The 21831-nt window shown below is 44.3% G+C and overlaps 1 protein-coding gene across 1 annotated transcript; it reads left to right on the forward strand.

Annotated features, from left to right (window-relative positions):
* Positions 1–7360: 7360 nt before the first annotated feature.
* LOC147526183 (endogenous retrovirus group V member 1 Env polyprotein-like) lies at positions 7361–7969 on the forward strand (the record flags this gene model as incomplete). Its single annotated transcript, XM_086630294.1, is given in 1 exon segment — positions 7361–7969. A coding segment is annotated over 1 exon segment (609 nt), but the record flags the coding sequence as incomplete, so codon positions are not given.
* Positions 7970–21831: the final 13862 nt, after the last annotated feature.

Raw genomic sequence — 21831 nt, forward strand, 5'->3', positions numbered from 1 at the left:
TTGGTAGCAGTAGTATTAAATTGTTCTTATCTTAACCCACGGGTCTCTTTTCTTTTTCTTCTTTAATTCTCTTCCACATCCCCGGCAGGTGGGAGAGGGTGAGTGAGCGGGTGGGAGGAGTTTAGCTGCTGGAGCAGCCTAAGCCACGACACGTTGGTGTAGCAAAAAGCTGGAAAACTGGTCTAATTTGGATTGAACGTTCAGGCTAGCAGGTATTTTGTGGAAACTTAGAAGGTGTAAAGAATTAATAAGAGCCGCACAAGAGTGCTGCTGGTATATGGGAGGAAATATAGGGTGAAGTAGTGTTGAAATCATTCGGCGTGTCACACAAACAAGTGCCTGCCCACCTTGTCACCGGTGTTGTTTGTTTGTGCTAAGTGTTTGGAGTGTCATCAGTACATTATTTCTTTTAACGGGAGACAGGAGTTTCGTCTCGACAATTGTCTCGAATTTAAGTGCATTCGCTGTGGGGCGAGTACGCCTCTGCTCCTTCTGCCTTGAGTAAGGTATTATTGTTGTCAGTTTAATCAGACTGTATCCCTTAATTAGCAAGGGAGGCTTTTGTATTTGTGACTCAGAAGGCAGGCATTAAGCAAGTGTTATGGGAGCCAAGCAAAGCGGTGGAATAGTGAAACAGAGCCCTTTAGGCTGTATTTTGGCTCATTGGAAGGATATAGGAGGACCACTCAGAGGGAGTGTGAACAGGAGGACTTTAATAAATTATTGTAATCAGTGGTGGCCTTTGTATAAATTGAAATGAGGAGAATGGCTGCTTATAATACTTATAATAGAATTATAATATTTTATTGCTCTTCTAAAATGGTATATGCTGATATGTTTTTCACTTTAAGAAATCATCCTAAGTGGCAAAAGAAATGTTATAAATTTGACACACACCCTGTTTTGGCATTAAAAAAAGATAAAAATAAGCAAAATAAAAAAAAAAGAAAAAATGCTGTTCAGCAAGCAGCATTGAAAAGATGTGTTTGAAGTGTAGTGGTGAGAAAGAAAACTTAGAATTAACAGTTGCTCCCTGATAATCCCCGATAAAGATGGGGAGATGCTGATAACAATGATGGTATTGAGAATGTGCAAACGATAAGAGAAAGTGCGGTGGCAAAAGAAGCTGTCAGTGCATCAATCAGTGGGGAAGAGCTGCCTAGTGGGACTTGTAAACAGAGACAGAGGTGGTGTTCTGCATGTGATAATAGTGTAGGAGGAGAACAAAGTGTTGTACAGGATGACAGAGAAAAGCATAAGGATAGAAATTGCAGGCGAGCCTCTTCACTGCTGCCTCAAATAGAGGAAAAAGAGACATTTTAAAAGAAATGCTCCTAGAGGAAGAAGTCGATAATATATTCCTCGACCCTCAGGTAATGTCCTGATTGGGCAGAATCAGTATGGCAAATTATAATTTTAAATTAAATTTAATCAAACCTTGGGGCTTATAAGCTGACAAACTGCTGGTGTTGTGGGGGCAACCAGGTGAGTTGAAAAAGCTTTCTTTTGAAACTATTAAAATTTAGGATTGGATGCATTTCTTTGCTTTCCTGAGGCTCCTAGATCACTACTGGAAAGAAATCTGTTGAAATGATTGAATGCTGATCAAGCTTTGACACCTGTAGATGATGACTTCATAACAGTAAGGGGAGCTACTGGCCAGAGTGAAAAGGCGTACTTCCTAAAACCTCTTAAATTTAAATTAGGGCCTAACTCGCCAAAACCCCCACTAGGGCGAGACCCATTGGAACAACTAAAAGTGGAAATAAAATTTGAGAAAGGAAAAGTAGAACTTTGAGTGGGAAATGACCAACTAATTGAACTTTTGAGTCTGGCCCTCATAGATACTCCTGAGCTGACAGGAGTATCTGAGGAAGTTCAGAACCAAGTATATCCGGGGATATGGGCCTCAGAGATACCAGGAAAAGCGAAAAATGCCTCAGGCTCAAACCGGGGGCACGACCTGTAAGAATTAGGCAATATCCTCTTAGGACAGAAGATAGGGAAGGAATCCGACTAATAATCAACTGGTTTATCAAATATGGGCTGTTAACAGAGTGTGAATCAGAATATAACACTCCCATTCTACCAGTCAAGAAGTCGGATGGTAGTTATCTTATAGTACAAGAGTCATCTTATGACTGGTAGTCATCTTATAGTACAAGATAAGTCTTATAGTCATCTTATAGTACAAGATCTCAGAGCTATTAACAGAATTGTTGAAGCAAACCCATCCATACACATTATTAACTAAATTAGTACCTGAATTGGCTTGGTTTACTGTATTGGACCTAAAAGATGCCGCCTTTTGCCTACCTTTGAGCCCAGAAAGCCAGTTGCTGTTTGCATTTGAATGGGAAAACCCAGACTCTGGAAGAAAGACACAACTAACATGGACTGTGTTACCACAGGCGTTTAAGAATAGCACCACTCTTTTCAGAAACCAATTGGCTAAAGATTTGAAACAATGGGAGCGACCACATGGAGCTGGGGTAATATTACAATATGTAGATGATCTGTTGATAGCCACCAAGACAAAAGAACTATGTATAGTCTGAAGACATTCTTAAGCTCCTGGAAGCGGTGCAACTGCCCGAGAAGATGGCTATTATGCATTGTAAAGCTCATCAGAAAGGAAACACTGCTCAGGAATTGGGCAACTCCATAGCGGACCACGAAGTCAAAAGGGCGTCTGAAAGAAGTGATTTAGGGGTGCAGTCTTCAGTCCCAGATGGTAAAATACAAATTGATTGTGAACCCAGGTACTCTAAAGAAGATCAGAAATTAATTGAAGACCTGGGGGGGGAAGATAGAAAAAGATAGGTGGGCAAAAACTCCACAAGGTAAAATAATAATACCCCCTTGCATTGTTACGGGCCGTAGTTATGGCAGAGCATAGAAAATCCCATTGGGGAACAGAGGCCCTGTACAAATATCTGAGTTGGCTGATATTTGCCCGAAACCTGTATACTACTATCAAGCAAGTAACACAGCAGTGTGAGGTCTGTTTGCAGAATAGTCCCAAGACAGGAACTAAAGCCTGGCCTGGCCAAATAGGGAAAGGGAATTATCCAGGACAGCAGTGGCAAATTGATTTCTCAGAACTCCCAAGAAAAGGGGGGTTTAGATGCCTGTTGGTCTTGACGGATACCTTTTCAGGGTGGCCAGAAGCATTCCCTTGCCGAACTAATAAAGCTAGGGAAGTAACTAAAGCACTACTGCAAAAAATCATACTGAGATTTGAGGTTCCTGCGGTAACCTCATCAGATCGGGGGGCACACTTCATTGCAAAGGTTGTTCAACAAGTTAATAAGCTTTTGGGAATAGATTGGCAACTTCATATCCCATATAATCAACAATCTAGTGGTCAAGTAGAAAAGATGAATCACCTGATTAAGCTGCAAATTGTAAAATTAGGTCAGGAAGCTGGTTTATCTTGGCCCCAATCATTGCCTTTAGCACTCCTGAGAATTAGAACTAAGCCCAGAACCAAGGAAGGGCTAAGTTCTTTTGAAATAGTGTATGGGAGACCTTACATTGTACAGGAGGGAACAACAACTCAAATCCGGGATGAGATATTAACTAATTATATAAGTCTGCAAAAACAGCTTCGGGAAATAGAGAAGCTGGTTTTAGGGACTAGAGCCAGAGGTCTCGATGAGCCCGTGCACAATATTGAACCTGGTGCTTATGTATATGTTAGATCATATGTTAGATAAGGGCAACAAGAAAAACTTCTATAGATATGTCAGTGATAAAAAGAGATCTAGGGAAAATGTAGGCCCTCTCCGGAAGGAAACGGGGGACCTGGCTACCTGGGATATGGAGAAGGCTGAAGTTCTCAATGACTTCTTTGCCTCAGTCTTCACTGGCAAGAGCTCCAGCTGAACAGCCCAAGTCACAGAAGGCAAAGGCAGGGACTGGGAGAATGAAGAACCGCCCACTGTAGGAGAAGATCAGGTTCGAGACCATCTAAAGAACCTGAAGGTGGACAAGTCCATGGGACCAGACGAGGTGCATCCGCGGGTCCTGAGGGAACTGGCAGATGAAGTTGCTAAGTCAGTATCCATCATATTTGAGAAGTCGTGGCAATCTGGTGAAGTTCCCACTGACTGGAAAAGGGGAAACATAGCCCCCATCTTTAAAAAGGGGAAAAAAGAAGACCCAGGGAACTACAGGCCAGTCAGTCTCACCTCTGTGCCCGGCAAGATCATGGCGACTATGATGGCAAGATCCTCCTGGCGACTATGCTAAGGCACATGGAAAATAAGGAGGTGATTGGTGACAGCCAACATGGCTTCACTAAGGACAAATCCTGCTTGACTAATTTGGTGGCCTTCTATGATGAGGTTACAGCATTGATGGATAGGGGAAGAGCAACTGACATCATCTACCTGGAATTATCCAAAGCATTTGATACTGTCCCACACGACATCCTTGTCTCTAAACTGGAAAGACATGGTTTTGATGGATGGACCACTCGGTGGATAAGGAATTGGCTGGATGGTCGCACTCAAAGAGTTGTGGTCAACGGTTCAATGTCCACGTGGAGGCCAGTGACAAGTAGTGTTCCTCAGGGGTCAGTACTGGGACCAGTGCTATTTAACATCTTTGTTGGAGACATGGACAGTGGGATCAAGTGCACCCTCAGCAAGTTTGCAGATTACACCAAGTTGTGTTGTGTTGTGTTGTGGACACGCTGGAGGGAAGGGATGCCATCCAGAGGGACCTTGACAGGCTGGAGAGGTGGGCCTGTGAGAACCTCATGAAGTTCAACAAGGCCAAGTGCAAGGTCCTGCACGTGGGTCGGGGCAATCCCATGCACAAGTACAGGCTGGGCGGAGAATGGATTGAGAGCAGCCCTGAGGAGAAGGACTTGGGAGTGCTGGTGGATGAGAAGCTCAACATGAGCCGGCAATGTGTGCTGGCAGCCCAGAAAGCAAATCGTATCCTGGGCTGTATCAAAAGAAGTGTGGCCAGCAGGTCGAGGGAAGTGATTCTGCCCCTCTACTCAGCTCTCGTGAGACCCCACCTAGAATACTGTGTTCAGCTCTGGAGTCCCCAACATAAGAAGGACATGGAGCTACTGGAATGAGTCCAGAGGAGGGCCACGAAGATGATCCAAGGGCTGGAACACCTCTGCTATGAAGACAGGCTGAGAGAGTTGGGGCTGTTCAGCCTGGAGAAGAGAAGGCTCTGGGGTGATCTTATAGCAGCCTTCCAGTACCTGAAGGGGGCCTACAAGAAAGCTGGAGAGGGACTTTTTACAAGGGCATGTAGTGATAGGACAAGGGGCAATGGATTCAAACTGAAAGAGGGGAGATTTCGATTAGATATAAGGAAGAAATTTTTTACATTGAGGGTGGTGAGGTACTGGAACAGGTTGCCCAGAGAAGTTGTGGATGCCCATTCCCTGGAAGTGTTCAAGGCCAGGTTGGATGAGGCATTGAACAACCTGGTGTAGTGGAGGATTTCTCTGCCCATGGCAGGGGGTTGGAACTAGATAATCTTTAAGGTCCCTTCCAACCCTAACCATTCTATGATTCTATGATCTCTTTTAGGTTCACCTCTGGAACCGGGATGGGAAGGCCCATTCCAGGTTTTGCTAACCACTCACACGTCAGTCAAGATTAAAGAACAAGCATCGTGGATACATCACACCAGAGTGAAGAAGGCCCCTAGACCACTATGGGAATCAGCGTCTACTGGACCACCGAAACTCCGGATTTGGCGAAAAGATGGACAATAATTTTTGTTAGCATTCTAGGATTTTGTCTAAACATGGGAGAAGCATGGGAGCAAAATTTGTTTATACGCTTAACCACGAATATTTTTCGAACTGTAAACTTGTCAGATTGAATATGTACAGCTCTTCCCAAAAGTAATATGGAATTCCCATTTTTTGGAGTTCCAGTGAAGTATCTGAACTGGAGCTGGCCATATGATAATATTAACTTCGCCTTAGCACCCAATGGCCTAGGAATGAGCTGGAAAACAGGTGGAAAACGTCTTCTGGGTAACCAGCAGCTTCCTACTGGGGAAACCCTTTGTTGGAAATTGGAAGAAGAAGGGCCTCCGCACCCACACCTGCCTAAATATAATTGTACTAATACAGACATGAAGATGCGGTTTGATCTACAGGGGATAGATTACGGGGGAATTTTTATTAAGAGTTAATAGCAGTGCAGAACAGGTAGGCCACTTTAGTAATACTGAAATTAAAAAAACTAAATGGCACTATATGCACACTAAATGAGACTAGAAGGTGTCCAGGTCCAATCATTATGGGATTAAATCATAGCCTTCTGTATGAATGCATACTATGGCACCAATCATTCTTACCCAGCTGGACTGAGTTGAGATAATGAACTACTAATGAACTAATTAACTACTCAACTCAAGGTACCTATCCTGCCTACAAGAGGCAGGCCATTTCCTCCTGGCTGTGGAGGATGCAACAGTGTTTTTGGTGCTGCAGCCCAGGCTGGTGAGCGACAACTGGTGACCCCGATGTGATACATCGATGAGACCCTGGGAAGCCCCGACTCCCTCGCTGAGCCAAGAGCCCGAGCCAGAAGAGCTGGAGCCGGGAGCTCGAGCGAGAGTCTTTCGGAGAAGAAGGTAAAGCCGCAAGCCCCGATGTGGTATTCGCGGGAGGGAAGCGTGCTGGAGTTGGATGAATGGGCCGGGTCTCTGCTCACCCATAAAGCCCTTGTGAAAACAAAAAATGTAAAACAAAAAGCGGGAATTATGGCACCAATCATTCTTATCCAGCTGGACTGAGGTGAGATAATGAACTACTAATGAACTAATTACTAATCAACTCAAGGTACCTATCCTGCCTACAAGAGGCAGGCCATTTCCTCCTGGCTGTGGAGGATGCAACAGTGTCCTTGGTGCCGCAGCCCAGGCTGGTGAGCAACAACTGGTGACCCCGACGTGATACATCGATGAGACCCTGGGAAGCCCCGACTCCCTTGCCGAGAGCCCGAGCCAGAAGAGCTGGAGCCGGGAGCTCGAGTGAGAAGAAGGTAAAGCTGCAAGCCCTGACGTGGTATTTGCGGGAGGGAAGCGTGCTGGAGTTGGATGAATGGGCCGGGTCTCTGCTCACCCATAAAGCCTTTGTGAAAACAAAAATGGTAAAACAAAAAGGGGGAATTATGGCACCAATCATTCTTACCCAGCTGGACTGAGTTGAGATAATGAACTACTAATGAACTAATTAACTACTCAACTCAAGGTACCTATCCTGCCTACAAGAGGCAGGCCATTTCCTCCTGGCTGCGGAGGATGCAACAGCGTCCTTGGTGCTGCAGCCCAGGCTGGTGAGCGACACATACTGGTTGGACTATGGTGACTATGTGGAGACAGATGGGCCAGGAAATCCTTGCCTCAATATTGGGAAGGAACCTGTACGACGAGTTATCTCATACCCCAAGATAAAATATATAATCAGACTGATTCACTGACTGGTATATGGAGGACACTCCCTTGGAGACATATATGGGAAGTGTCAAATCCTGTAGTAGAACGAGGTACTGGTTTTCATAGTTTTGTGAGATAGTTAATTTCTTTGTTAGGGGTGAGTGAATTGGAAAAAGCAATTGTTAACATTTCGGCCACATTAGAACAAATGGAAAAACTCACCCTTGACGCACTACAAGGAGTTCAAGAGGAAGTAAGCTCTTTAGGTAAAATGGTTTTGCAAAACCGACTAGGGTTAGACCTTTTATTGGCTAAAGAAGGATTATGTGCAGTTATTAATCAAAGTTGTTGCACTTATATTAATCAGCAAAAATGGGTAGAAACAGATTTGCAGAAAATATGGGAGAAGAATCAAATTTTACACTGAGTAGCTCAAGATGATACTTCATTTGGTTTCTCTGAACTTTGGGAAAGGCTCACCTCTTGGTTACCCAATTTTGCATGGCTAAAGCAACTCTTCATTGCATTTATTATAGAATCATAGAATGGTTAGGGTTGGAAGGGACCTTAAAGATCATCCAGTTCCAACCCCCCTGCCATGGGCAGAGAAATCCTCCACTACACCAGGTTGGTGAACTTCACCAGGTGGGTGAAGTTGCTAAGCCACTGTCCATCATATTTCAGAAGTCATGGCAGTCTGGTGAAGTTCCCACTGACTGGAAAAGGGGAAACATAGCCCCCATCTTTAAAAAGGGAAAAAAGGAAGACCCAGGGAGCTACAGGCCAGTCAGTCTCACCTCTGTGCCCGGCAAGATCATGGAGCAGATCCTCCTGGCGACTATGCTAAGGCACATGGGGGGAAAGAAGGAGGTGATTTGGGACAGCCAACATGGCTTCACTAATTTTAAGTAAGGATATAGTTCAGTCCATGTGCAATTCATAAGTATCAAATTACTTTTCATCAAATTACTTTTCACTTTCTTGTTGTCCAGTTTTTACGCAAGGTTCGCAAGTCCACAGCTAGTTCACTAGCTCTGTGTAAGTTCCTGGCTGCGGGTAATTTTGTCTCTGCACCAAGGATGATGCCTTGGTGGTGGGAGGGTTTCCTGGTTCCAATTCTAGATCGATCACAGCTTTCAGGTGAGAGTGATGGATCTAAGTTGATTTTTCTTCCACCTTTACTGCTGAGAAAGGTTAGCAATACCAAAAATAGTCCCTCCCAGGAGATAAATTATCCTTTCTTTTATGTACTTTTACTCAAACATAATTCCCTAGATTGAAGGGGTGCAGAGCCCCTTCTAGAGGTGCTGATTGTATTAGCTGTGCCTGGGCCTGATTGTTTTTTAATAATTTCTGAACCTGTAAAATATACGGGTTGACATTTTCATTTCCTGCTAATAAACTTACATGAGCAGGTACATAAGTTCTGGGGAGTTGCATCAATCCTTCAAATAGTATTTCATAGGGAGCTAAAGGTATTATGTGCAAGATGAGACTACCTATTTAGCTGCAGCATAAGTTCCTGGCGCAAACAAATTCTTAAGCGCTGTCTAGGCTAGTGCAGAAGTCCCAGAATGCCCTAGATGGTGATGCATTTTTGCTATGGGAATCAGGTACTGCTAAGCTAAAATAGGAAGATTTTCCATACCTGCTCTCCATGTTCCCTGAGAGTCTTTGGTCGCTTCATACCTCTTCCAAGAGTCAATTTGTTCAGCAGGAACAATCAAACATATCTTTTCAGGAGTGGACAACACCAGGTTAGATCATTGGACTGCTTGTAAACCCAGTGGTTTATATGGCTGTCATGCTGTGGCCTTAGCAGTAAGATCTGTTAGACTATTTCTTATCTCTTCTGTTGTCCTTCCACCGGTATGGGCTGACTGATGAATGATAGCAAGGTTCTCAGGTAATTGTATAGCTTTTAACAGTTCAGTAATTTGCAGAGCATTTGATATTTTACGTTCACTAGAAGTCATAAACCCACGCAACTTTCATAACTGCCCAGTAAAGTGGCATACTCCAAATGAATATCAAGAATTAGTATAAATATTTACAGTCTTTTCTTTGGCCTGCTGACAGGCCTTTGTCAATGTAATTGATTCTGCTGCTTGTGCCCTCAGCTTTGGACTGAGTGGTGAAGCCTTCACTGCTTCATTCACGGTAGTTATTGAATAACCTGTAACCTAGTTTCTGTTCGGATAACATGAGGACTCGTTGCGGCGGGCGGGGGGGGGGACGGGACACGACGACCCAGCCGCCCTGTGCCGGCCGCCCCCTTGTTGTTGCTGTTGTTGTCGCCGCGGCTCCGACCGCTCGCGCTCCGTAACCGCCGCCGACCCCTCCCACCGAGGAGGACCATCTGCTGCAATAGAACCGGCACAGCGGGACACGCAGCGTGTCTCCGTCCCCTCCAGCCGCGGTTCGCTCCCGCACATGAGCCGCAGCGCCAAGACAGACGCGGCCCCGGCGGCAGCGGCGTTCGCGGGGCGCCGCCGGGCGCGGAGGGCCGAGGGCGGCGCGGCTGGCGGGAGTGCCGATATGTCAACATCGCTGGAAGGGGGGGCGAGGAAATAAGTCTGGCTCTCGTTCGGGGCCCTGGATCAAAAGGATTCGATGATGACTTTTCCACGCCGGCAGCTCCACACGGTTCCTTTGCCGGTGGGGCCGTGAGGGAGGCGGGGCCGGGGCTGCCAGTGTCGCCGAGGCTGCGGAGGGAGGCAGACGCCGACGCCCCCTCGCCCCCACTCTCTCCAGTCGCGCCCTTCAACGCCTCGAACACAGCGCGCCAGGCTGTCAGCTGTCGCTGCGCGGCGGCATCCCCACGGGTGGCTGCGTCCCAAAGTTTAACGTCTCTAGTGTCCCAACTCCTTGTCATGTATATATTTGAAGAGTTTGCCTCTGGTATGTGAGCTGATACCCAAACCAGGAGTACCAGGAGTTTTATCAAGTCAGTGCTGTTGACAGTGCCATTCTGTTTCTCTAGCACTTTTGTCAACACCTTAAATACAGACTTGTGTTCTGTTGAAGCCGTGCTTCCCATCGTTCCCAGTCGCTTACCTCCTTCTATTGAGGTAATTGTCACTTTTTCTCTTTCGGTTCTTATTTCTTTTCTCTTTCAGTTCCTATTTCTTCGTGTCTCCTGATATGGAAGACCCCATCATCCCCGGCTGCACACCTGTATCCTGCAGGAGTCACTGGTCTGGACTCTTCAGCTCTCATATCTCACTGATAATTTTGGTCCGGACCGCTCAACTCTCAACTGCCGATTCGTCCAGCCAGGCCCCGCTGCCGTTCGCTCGCACTCCGCGACTCTGACCCATCAGTCGACTTGAATACCAGTGTGAAATATGTTCATTTGATTCGTGTCAATATGGGACAATAGATGGATAGGCGGCGAGGAGTAGGGTGTGCTTATTCAAGATAAGTATTTGTCTTAGTTTAAGATCTCTGTGAAATGCAAAAACGTAAACCTGCGAAATGCCTCATGATGCTGCTAACCAGGAGCCCCAATTGTGAAATGTGTTCCCCTGATACATGGCAATATAAAACAATGTTAGGGCCGCACAGTGAAATATGACCTTCTCTGTATAGGTAACCTTTAACCATTCTGTTTGTTCTTGTATAACTGTAGCCCTAGAGAAAGCAGAATGGTATGGATATAGTTCTCACTTCTTGCAAAAGCCACCTAATGTTTTGGTTTTTTTTTCTCTTCTTCTTTTGCTTTACTGCCAGTTGCAAGGTGTTAGACAAGAGGGGCCTAGGGGCCTGTATGCGCTTAATCTCTAATCTCACTTAACCACTTTTAAATTAGCTTGCTTAAGTCATGTATCTGCAAGTTGCATAACCCTTGTGTAAGATAAACAGGAGCCAAGACGGAGAACAAAGACCGTCCTGATGACTTTACAGAGCAGAGTCATGATGACTTCACTAGTTTTCTGGGGAGGTGAAAAAGTCATCACGAGGAAGACATACAGCCTTCATCCCTGAGACCCCTACTCACGACCACCAGGAGACACTGCGCACGCGCAACTGGGAGGGTTAGGGGTGGAGACTATGGAGATGACTTCTCTGAGCTCATTGTAATAAGACCACCTTTTCTCGGAAATAATTAAGAATATGTATTAGTAAAAGGAATATAAACCAGAAATAAGAACTACATGGTGTGCGTCTTGGTGGAGCGGAGACTCCCGGCGCACCCAGCGCTGTTCGCTTGCTTTTATTCGCCTAATAAATTGTAAACTTTAATTGGAGTTCTGTTTGGGACTCACTCATTTATCACAATTGGGGGCTCGTCCGGGAGGGTCTTAGTTCCTGAAGTCTGACCTAATCTAGGAGGGGCGCCCCACCATTCACTTTTTTGGTGGCTCCTGATCGCGTCGGGTCGGGACTGACACCATCCTGAACCTGAATAGAAGCAAGCAAAGAATTTGATTTTTATATGAGCTCAGCTCCCTTGCCGGCTTCAGTAGTTTTGTTTTGCCCGTAATTCTCTGCGCACGGACCCGAGCGACCGTTCGGTTCGATCCCGAACGAAGACAGCGTAGCTGTGAGTGACGCCGTGTGTGATTGTGGTGTGCTTATACTGTTTGGTTCGATCCCGCACAGATACGGCCAAGGCCGTGTGTACACCGTTCGGTTAGATCCCGAACGACGGACAATGGAGTCATGAGAAGACGACGGAGTTGTAAGTATTTAAGGCGTTGATCGTTCGGTTGGGTGGGAATCGGTTGCTTGCGTGTGCAAGAGTGTGTGACTGAGACGGAACGTAGTTCCGAAGCGAGTGCGGAGGTCTTCTAACCGCGGTTCCAATCTCCTGCGAGGGACTTGGCCGGTGAAGGACCGAAGCGATTCCTATAGGACTCGTGGATGGGTGATAGATCATTAACCCCCTGCCAGACACTCTTACCAGCAACCAAGGGCTGTAGGAATTGCCACAGTAAAATTCCTAGATGGGTCAAAAGAAGTCAAAGACCCAGGACCAGAAAAAAGGGAGCAAATTACCAGATATACCGGTAGAAAGTCCATTAGGAATAATGATTAAAAATTGGAATGAAAGAGGCCTCAGAAAAGATAAAAGTAAATTAAAATTAATTCAATATTGTATGGTAGAATGGCCAGAAGAGTCTCTAAGACCACATGGGTTTTTTTGGCCTGTTTTTGAATCTTTTGAAAACTGGATCTGCCAGGCTTTAAATATATATGTCAACAAAAAAGAATCTTTTAGTAAGGAGGAAAGTGAGTATGCAGAATTATGGATCAGAACTTTATGTCGTCCTCCAACATCAATATATACATTAAAAACAAATAAGTTTAAAGAAGAAATAGATGATAAATGGGAGCCACTGGATAACTTACCGCCTCCATACCTTAACAATTCACCTCTGGCGGCGGCTCCCCCTCCAGTGGCCGTAATACCTCCACCAGTACCACCGTTGCCCCTGCCTCCATCATCAACAGCACCGAAATTAAAATGATCTCGGGCTGTATGTACAAGAAGTAGGACTGTTGTATCTGAGAGAGCTTCTTTATATCCCTTACGGGAGGTACCCCTCGGAGGCAATCAGGGGGGCATCGGGTTTGTGGCAGTCCCATTAAATATCACAGATGTAAGAAATTTTAAGAAAGAAATGGGGACTTCAACATTAACAAAGCCCTTGATAAAATTATTAATAGATCCCCATAAAGAGGAAGTTTTATTTTAATAGATACAAGAGCCAAAATATAAAGAAAAAGGAATTAGAAAAGTAGAAATGGACCCCATAAGTGTTTACATAATAAATCTACATCGCCTGATTAGAATCAAGCAATACCCTATACGCATGGAGGGTCGAAAAGGGTTAAAACCCGTAGTTGACGGACTTTTAGAAAAACGAACTTTGGAACTATGTATGTCACCTCATAATAAACCCATCCTCCCCGTAAAGAAACCGGATGGGTCATATAGAATGGTACAAGACCTGAGAGCTGTAAATCAGCGAACAATCACTAAATTCCCTGTGGTAACAAATTCTTATGCTTTACCGAGTCATATACTCCCCCAAACATACTTGGTATAGCGCAATAAATTTGACAGATGCCTTTTGGGCCTGTTTTCTGGATGAAAGATCCAGAAATTATTTTGCCTTTGAGCGGGAGACCGGCTGCCCCGCGGCTGCTCGCGGAGGTGGCGGCGGGGCCCGGCGCGGCGCACGGCCCCCCCGGGCCGGCCTGCCTGGCGCGGCCGCGCTCGGCCCGCCCCGGGCCCCCATTGCCGACGGAGGGGGGGGGGGCGGCTTTGTGGCGGCCGCGCCTCCCCGTGCGCGGGCGGAGCGGGTCCGGGTCCGTTCGGCTCGGCCCGGCCGGCGCCGGGGGCCGCCGAGCCTGAAGCTATTAAAACACATTGGGGGACAAGGGCATTAAGCGATCGCTTCCCTAAACAATTCGGCTGTATTGGGATTTTTGAAATAACGAAGCAAACTACACAAAGCTGCTTAACTTGCAAAAAGATAAATAAGAAAGTGTTTCGACAAGTGGCTTCGGGAGGAAAAAAAAAAACCAAAAAAAAAGCTTACAGACCTTTCGAGAGAATACAAGTTAATTTCACTGACCTGCCTAAGGTGGGAAGAACAAAATATTTATTAGTAATAGTAGATCATTTAACATGATGGGTAGAAACTTACCCTGTAGCACGAGCTACAGCACAAATGGTGGTAAAAATTTTGTTAGAACACTTGATACCTCGATATCGGATAATCCGGTACATCGATTCTGATCAAGGCACACACTTCACTTCTGAAATAATAAAACTGTTATGTCAATCGTTAAGTATTCAATGGGAGTACCACACTCCGTGGCATCCACAAAGTCCGGGAAAAGTGGAAAGGATGAATCAAACAATAAAACAACAATTGGCTAAATGAATGATTGAAACTCAAATGCCTTGGACAAAGTGCTTACCTTTGGCACTTTTAAATATAAGAAAAAAAAAAACAAACACACAGTGAAACTGGATTATCACCATATGAAATGTTATATGGTATGCCTTATTCCCAAGGAATGCCCTTGGGAAATAATGTAATTGAGGATCATAATATCCAAAAAATATATAATCATTATTAGAAAAAGATTAAAAGAGTTAAGAGAAATTGGAAGGATAGCTCAAACACCACCTTTAGGGTTTGCAATTCACCAAATAAAACCGGGAAATAATGTTTTGATAAAAACGTGGAAGGAAGAAACTTTATCTCCCCTCTGGGAGGGACCTTTTCTTGTTTTATTAACCACAGAAACAGCTGTAAGAACTGCTGAAAAGGATGGACATGCGTTGTGAGTAAAAAGTCCAGTAAAGAAGTGGAAAATAACATCTGAACCGGGAGGAACTATGCTAACCATCCGACGAACTTAAAGAGACCTCCACTGGAGAAATATAAGCTAAGTTACTGTGGGAATTTCATAGTGGTAACTCCAATAAAGCTTAGCAGGAGGTAATATTCCTATAAGCCTCTGGAGAGGAGTTGGCACTTGTGCCTGATCATTGTTTAAATGATGTTGCTTGTTTGTTAGTGTTAAGTGTTCTGCCTGTTTAATATTTACATAATAGCTCAGATTTTTCGGAGCATTCACTGTGGAGCTACCACTCCCTTCATATAAATAGGGAGTAGGACGACAAAACTAAGTATAATGTACCAATTAAAAGGAGCTAACCTTGTAACCCCTGCAGGTGCTTAGAAAAGACCACCCCTTCGAGATTAAGGAAGAGGGCAAGACCGGATAGGGAATCAGTGGTGCGGCTTAGAAGGTCTGCCAAGGGCTGCAACCCCTTCGGGCTGTGACCGCCGACCACTATGGCCCTTACCGGACCTCTTCTGACCCTATTTGGGGTGAGTTTCTTGACTCATGCTGCAGCAAACAATTGAGTCAATGTGTGGTCACTACCAGAAGGGGACGGGTAAGCTCCCAAACCTTGGTATATCATGCTGTTTACGAATGCAAAACTCAGAAAATAGGAAGCTGCATTTATAACCTAACTCAATATGATTTATGCAAAGAGGAAAACAAAACTGTATGCTGTGATCCAAAGGAACTCCCTTATCAATATTGGATGGAAGTAACGACAAATTCAAAAGCAGGCAGACTAATTGAAACAAGTAAGGTAATTACCGATTTGAATACTCCAGTATTGATAACTTTTGACGCCTGTGATGCTATTGATGACGACCTGTATAGTAATTGTGATAACATGGGATGGAGAAAATATTGCAATCAAAGTGAAAAATATATATGTCCCAGACCTAAGACATCCCCACCTTCTAATTGTTATATCAACAATTGGGATTATCTTGCCAGGAGCTATTACTATTGTGGGGGCGCAGGTTAGACTTGTGCCTGTTGGAGTACAGCTCCCTCATGGGGATGGACCCAACAATGTAAGAGGACTCAATTAAAAGCAGAAATTAAAAAAAAAGGGACAGTTGTCTCCAATTGTACAGCCCATTCTTGTAATCCAGTTAACCTAACTATTATAAATCCAAAACAATGGAAAGACCAGGACGTAAAAATTGGACTGTTAATTTATGGACCTGGGGAAGATCCAGGAGTTGATTTTACACATAATAATTAAAGAAAAGACAAGGGAATCAATACAGCACAGATTATTATTCAACTCCTTCTATCATGAAATGAAAAAAGGAGTAAAATATGAAATTCCCACAATAACTAAAACTTTATTTGTAAATCTTGCTGAGAATATTGCTAAATCATTAAATGTAACTAATTGCTATGTTTGTAGAGGAACAAATCAAAGTGAACGATGGCCATGGGAGGCCATGGAAAGCAATATAAGTAATTCCCAAATATGGAAAAAAATAGAAAAGGGAAATAGGAAACAACAATGGGTACTCCACACAAGTATAATTGGAAGGAGTTGCTGGCAAAATCTAAAAGATAATGGAAAACAAGTAGGTAACCTGGAGTGTGAAGGAGGTTACCTATGAAATAAAACTTGAAATAATTGGAATAAGTGGGGAAACCCACTGGAAATTAATAATCAATTTAAAAATTGGACCAATGGAACCAATATACCAAATGGTTAGCCAGCTCCTGAAGGTCCTTATTGGATTTGTGACAAATTAGCTTATGCATTTTTGCTGGAAAATTGGACAGGGTCCTGAGTATTAAAAACCATAAGACCCAGTTTTTTCCTGTTACCCATAAATCAGGGAGAGCGACTGGGAGTTCAAGTATATACAGAAACTGATAAGTTAAAAAGAAAGCGCTATAAGCGGAGTTTGCAAATTGGAAATTGGAAAAATAATGAATAGCCACCTGAGAGAATCATTGTCTATTATGATCCAGCTACATGGGCAGAAAATGGATCCTGGGGTTACAGAACCCCAATATATATGCTTAATAGGATAATAAGATTACAAGCAGTGCTGGAAATAGCAGTAAACAAAACTGAGGATGCACTTAGATTAATTGCTAAAAAAGAGACCAAAATAAGAACTGCTTTGTATCAAAATCACCTAGCCTTGAACTATTTGTTAGCACAAGAGGGAGGTGTAAATTTAATCTTAGTAATTGTTGTTTGGCAATTGATGATGAAGGAAAAGTTATAGATGAACTTGTAAAGGAAATGAAAAAAGTAGCTCATGTCCCAGTTCAAACTTGGAATGGAATCAATCTAGGAGAGTTAGGGGGATTGTTTGGAAATTTCGTGAATGGTGATTGGCTAACCAAAATTGGAATAGTTATACTAGGAACATTTGAAGGATTGTTAATAATTCCATGTTCGATACCTTGTGTCATTAGGCTAGTACATTTGGCTATACAGGCAATGCAGATATCTGCAGTACCTGTTAATTCGGAATCACAGAAAAGAAAAACTCATTCCCTGCTAGTAATCAAAACAAGGGAAGATCAGGAACTGATACCCGTTCAGCAAGTGCTGACACAATTGGAAACGAAAACACGAATCAATACCATCAAAAAAGAAAATGGGGGATTGTGAAATATGTTCATTTGATTCGTGTCAATATGGGACAATAGATGGATAGGCGGCGAGGAGTAGGGTGTGCTTATTCAAGATAAGTATTTGTCTTAGTTTAAGATCTCTGTGAAATGCAAAAACGTAAACCTGCGAAATGCCTCATGATGCTGCTAACCAGGAGCCCCAATTGTGAAATGTGTTCCCCTGATACATGGCAATATAAAACAATGTTAGGGCCGCACAGTGAAATATGACCTTCTCTGTATAGGTAACCTTTAACCATTCTGTTTGTTCTTGTATAACTGTAGCCCTAGAGAAAGCAGAATGGTATGGATATAGTTCTCACTTCTTGCAAAAGCCACCTAACGTTTTGTTTTTTTTTTCTCTTCTTCTTTTGCTTTACTGCCAGTTGCAAGGTGTTAGACAAGAGGGGCCTAGGGGCCTGTATGCGCTTAATCTCTAATCTCGCTTAACCACTTTTAAATTAGCTTGCTTAAGTCATGTATCTGCAAGTTGCATAACCCTTGTGTAAGATAAACAGGAGCCAAGACGGAGAACAAAGACCGTCCTGATGACTTTACAGAGCAGAGTCATGATGACTTCACTAGTTTTCTGGGGAGGTGAAAAAGTCATCACGAGGAAGACATACAGCCTTCATCCCTGAGACCCCTACTCACGACCACCAGGAGACACTGCGCACGCGCGACTGGGAGGGTTAGGGGTGGAGACTATGGAGATGACTTCTCTGAGCTCATTGTAATAAGACCACCTTTTTCTCGGAAATAATTGAGAATATGTATTAGTAAAAGGAATATAAACCAGAAATAAGAACTATATGGTGTGCGTCTTGGTGGAGCGGAGACTCCCGGCGCACCCAGTGCTGTTTGCTTGCTTTTATTCGCCTAATAAATTGTAAACTTTAATTGGAGTTCTGTTTGGGACTCACTCATTTATCACACCAGGTCCCTGTTCGGGCGCCATTTGCAGCGAGTTAACGCACGGACTCCGTAGATGTGATCCCAGAGGCGTTTATTACAATTCACAAGCAGCTTTTATAGATCATTTTTCCAGCCATGATGTGTCCACACACCCTTTGCTTAGTTATGATTGGTTACAACCAGTAGTGCACACGCCTGTTTTAGCTTTGCTATTGGCTATGCCTAAAAAAGCATTTTTTTCTATCTGCTAAGCTGAACGTCAGGAACACCATTCCTCTTGTTTGAGAATGTAACCCAGATATTCTGCACTTAAGAAAATTGTAACTTATGTGGAGAAGCCTGATGGTCCTTCCCAGCTAAGGCAAACAGTGAGGTACAGGTGTCAGCTATACAAGATTCCTTGACTGCTAATAAGTCATCAATATATTGTATCAAAAACAGATCCATTTTTATTTAAACACAACATCCTGCAAATCTTTAATGAAAATTTTAGTAAAAATAGCAGAGGACCCAGCGAAGCCCTGAGGGAGCCTTGTCTGTTAGCTGTATCTTTCCCAAGTAAATACAAAAAGGTATTGAGAGTATGGATGAATAGGTATACTGATTTAAGGTAGAAAAAGTTGCCCCTGTATGTATTAGACAGGGTTAATTATGTTCATTAATTAAAAGGTTTAAGACCAGATTCTCATCAGAAGAAGGGGGGAATATTTTGTATTCAGAGCCTCCTGTAGTAACTGCACAATAGGTCCCTGCTAACTGTCAATTCTGGGTGAAATCTAGTGTGATAGTTTGATGTGTGTGTGGGTGTTCTGGTGGCAGGAGAGGGGATTTGCTCCCTGTGCCACCAGATCTGAGTCCCATCCCCCCCCGGGGGGTTGAGCCAAATTGGGTCTCTGCGAATTGCCCTATTTAAGTTGAGACAAAGGTGCGGTCTTTTGGCGGTCTTTTTGCTCAGGAGTGAGGAGAGAGGAGGAGGGCACTGCCCTCGCTCCCGGCTCCCGGCCGGGCGGCCGCTTGGGCCCAGGCCAGCGCCATGTGCTCAAGATGGCGCCGGGGGAGCCGCATGGGGGACTTGGGAAGCACCCCGCTCCTGGGGTGCCCGCTGGGCCGAGCTCCCCCAGAGAGGATTAAGGTCTAAGAGAAAACAACCACAACGACCAGGTCAGTCAAGATGGAGCAGGAGGAGGTGTACTGGAGCTGAAGTTTTCCCTTGCAAATCAGTGTGAAGATGGCAGGCGGCCCCCCTGCAGCCAGGGTGTACTCGGCGGAGCAGAGACCCACTCATGGCCTGTGGAGAAAGCCACGTCAGGGAAGAGATGCCTGAGCCCAGGAGAGGTCGTGGAGCAGGGGATGCACGACGAGGTACTGTTAATAATGGGCATGGAATGCACGACGAGGTCGTGGAGACATCTGGAGTCCATGGGACGACCCACGCCGATGTGAGTGGCAACAGCTCCCTAAGAGGCCGAGACTGGTAAAGCCCGAACTGGTGCAATCCATGGGGAAGGATTGCAATCCTGCGGGCAGGACTTACGCTGGAAAAGTTTGGGGATTTTTTCCTCTTGTGAAATATGTTCATTTGATTCATGTCAATATGGGACAACGGGTGTGCTTATCCAAGATAAGCAATTATCTTCGTTTAAGATCTCTGTGAAATGCAAAAATGTAAACCTGCAAAATGCCTCATGATGCTACTAACCAGGGGCCCTAATTGTGAAATGGGTTCACGTGATACATATCAATATAAAACAATGTTAGGGTCGCATAGTGAAATATGACCTTTTTGTATGTGTAACCTTTAACCATTCTGTTCGTTCTTGTATAACTGTAGCCCTAGAGAAAGCAGAATGGTATGGATATAGTTCTCACTTCTTGCAAAAGCCACCTAACGTTTTGGGTTTTTTTTTCCCTTCTTCTTTTTCTCTTTCTTCTTCTTTTGCTTTACTGCCAGTTGCAAGCTGTTAGACAAGAGGGGCCCAGGGGCCTGTATGCGCTTAATCTCTAATCTCGCTTAACCACTTTTAAGTTAGCTTGCTTAAGTCATGTATCTGTAACTTGCATAACTTTTGTGTAAGATAAGCAGGAGCCAAGATGGAGAACAAGGACGATCCTGATGACTTCGCAGAGCATAGTCATGATGACTTGGCTAATCTTCTGGGGAGGTGAAAAAGTCATCACGAGGAAGACATACAGCCTTCATCCCTGAGACCCCTACTCACGACCACCAGGAGACACTGCACACGCGCAACTGGGAGGGTTAGGGGTGGAGACTATGGAGATGACTTCTCCGAGCCCATTGTAATAGGACCACCTTTTTCTCGGAAATAATTGAGAATATGTATTAGTAAAAGGAATATAAACCAGAAATAAGAACTACATGGTGTGCGTCTTGGTGGAGCGGAGACTCCCGGCGCACCCAGCGCTGTTCGCTTGCTTTTATTCGCCTAATAAATTGTAAACTTTAATTGGAGTTCTGTTTGGGACTCACTCATTTATCACACTCTTGAGTAGGGGATCCACTGGAGCAAGGGAAAAATGGTGTAAGGACTCCTTCTCCTTTAAGAAAGGAGCGGCAGTTAACAACATGGATGAACTGACCTGCACTCCCCCATTCCCTGTCCCCCTGCGCCGACGGGGGGCGGGGAGATAGAGCCAGGAACGAAAGGAAATAGGGGGCGGGGAGGTGGTGTTTTAAGATCTGGCCTTGTTTTCTCTTTCTCCTCTCAAGTAACCAGTTTCATTCCCTTGTGTCTCTTGTTAAGTAACTGTTAATAAATTGTTTTGTTTTAAGAAGAAAGCCTGAGTCATGTTTTGCCCGGGACCATGGTTGGTGGGTGCTCCCTCTTGGTTCTTGTCTCGACCCTCAGTCCAAAAACCACGACATCTAGCTACCCCTGTTGCATAGAGCAGGGAAAGATTGAGAGGTCCTTTTGGAAGACTTTTTTTTTTTTCTTTTTATTTGTCTTACTAGGCACTCCCATTTCCAACAGCCTTATTGTCCACAATAATTACAACAGTCTCCTGTTTCTGGAGATCCATTGCTTCTAAAATGCTTCTACCTCAGAAATTTACATGTCCTCATCCCCTTAATCTAGGATTATTATTCAATGCTGTTGCCAATAGACTAGCCTGTTCTTTTATCTTGTCTTTTTTTCTTCAGCTGTCTTTCATCCCTTCCATTAAACATGAGCATAGCAATGTTGACTATTTAATCTAATTCTTTGCCCTGCCATCCAGGCATATGTTTAGAAAAATATTTTTTAATATCTAAGGCTGACTGATCTACAAAGAAAGATACCATTAGAGTCCAATTTTCCTCATTTTGAGGGTTGACTCCTCCAAGCATTCTTATTTGTTTAACCAATCAGGTGTAATATTCAGAAGAATGTTCAACATTTCCTTGCTGGCATTCTTGGACCTTAGCCCAATTTACAGTCTTCCTTCCTGCCAGTTCTAAGCATTCCAACAGTCTCTCGCTCTTTGCAGCATATCTCTATCGAC

Source organism: Tauraco erythrolophus, chromosome W, assembly GCF_009769465.1.
Source record: "Tauraco erythrolophus isolate bTauEry1 chromosome W, bTauEry1.pri, whole genome shotgun sequence".
NCBI classification, from domain to species: Eukaryota; Metazoa; Chordata; class Aves; order Musophagiformes; family Musophagidae; genus Tauraco; species Tauraco erythrolophus.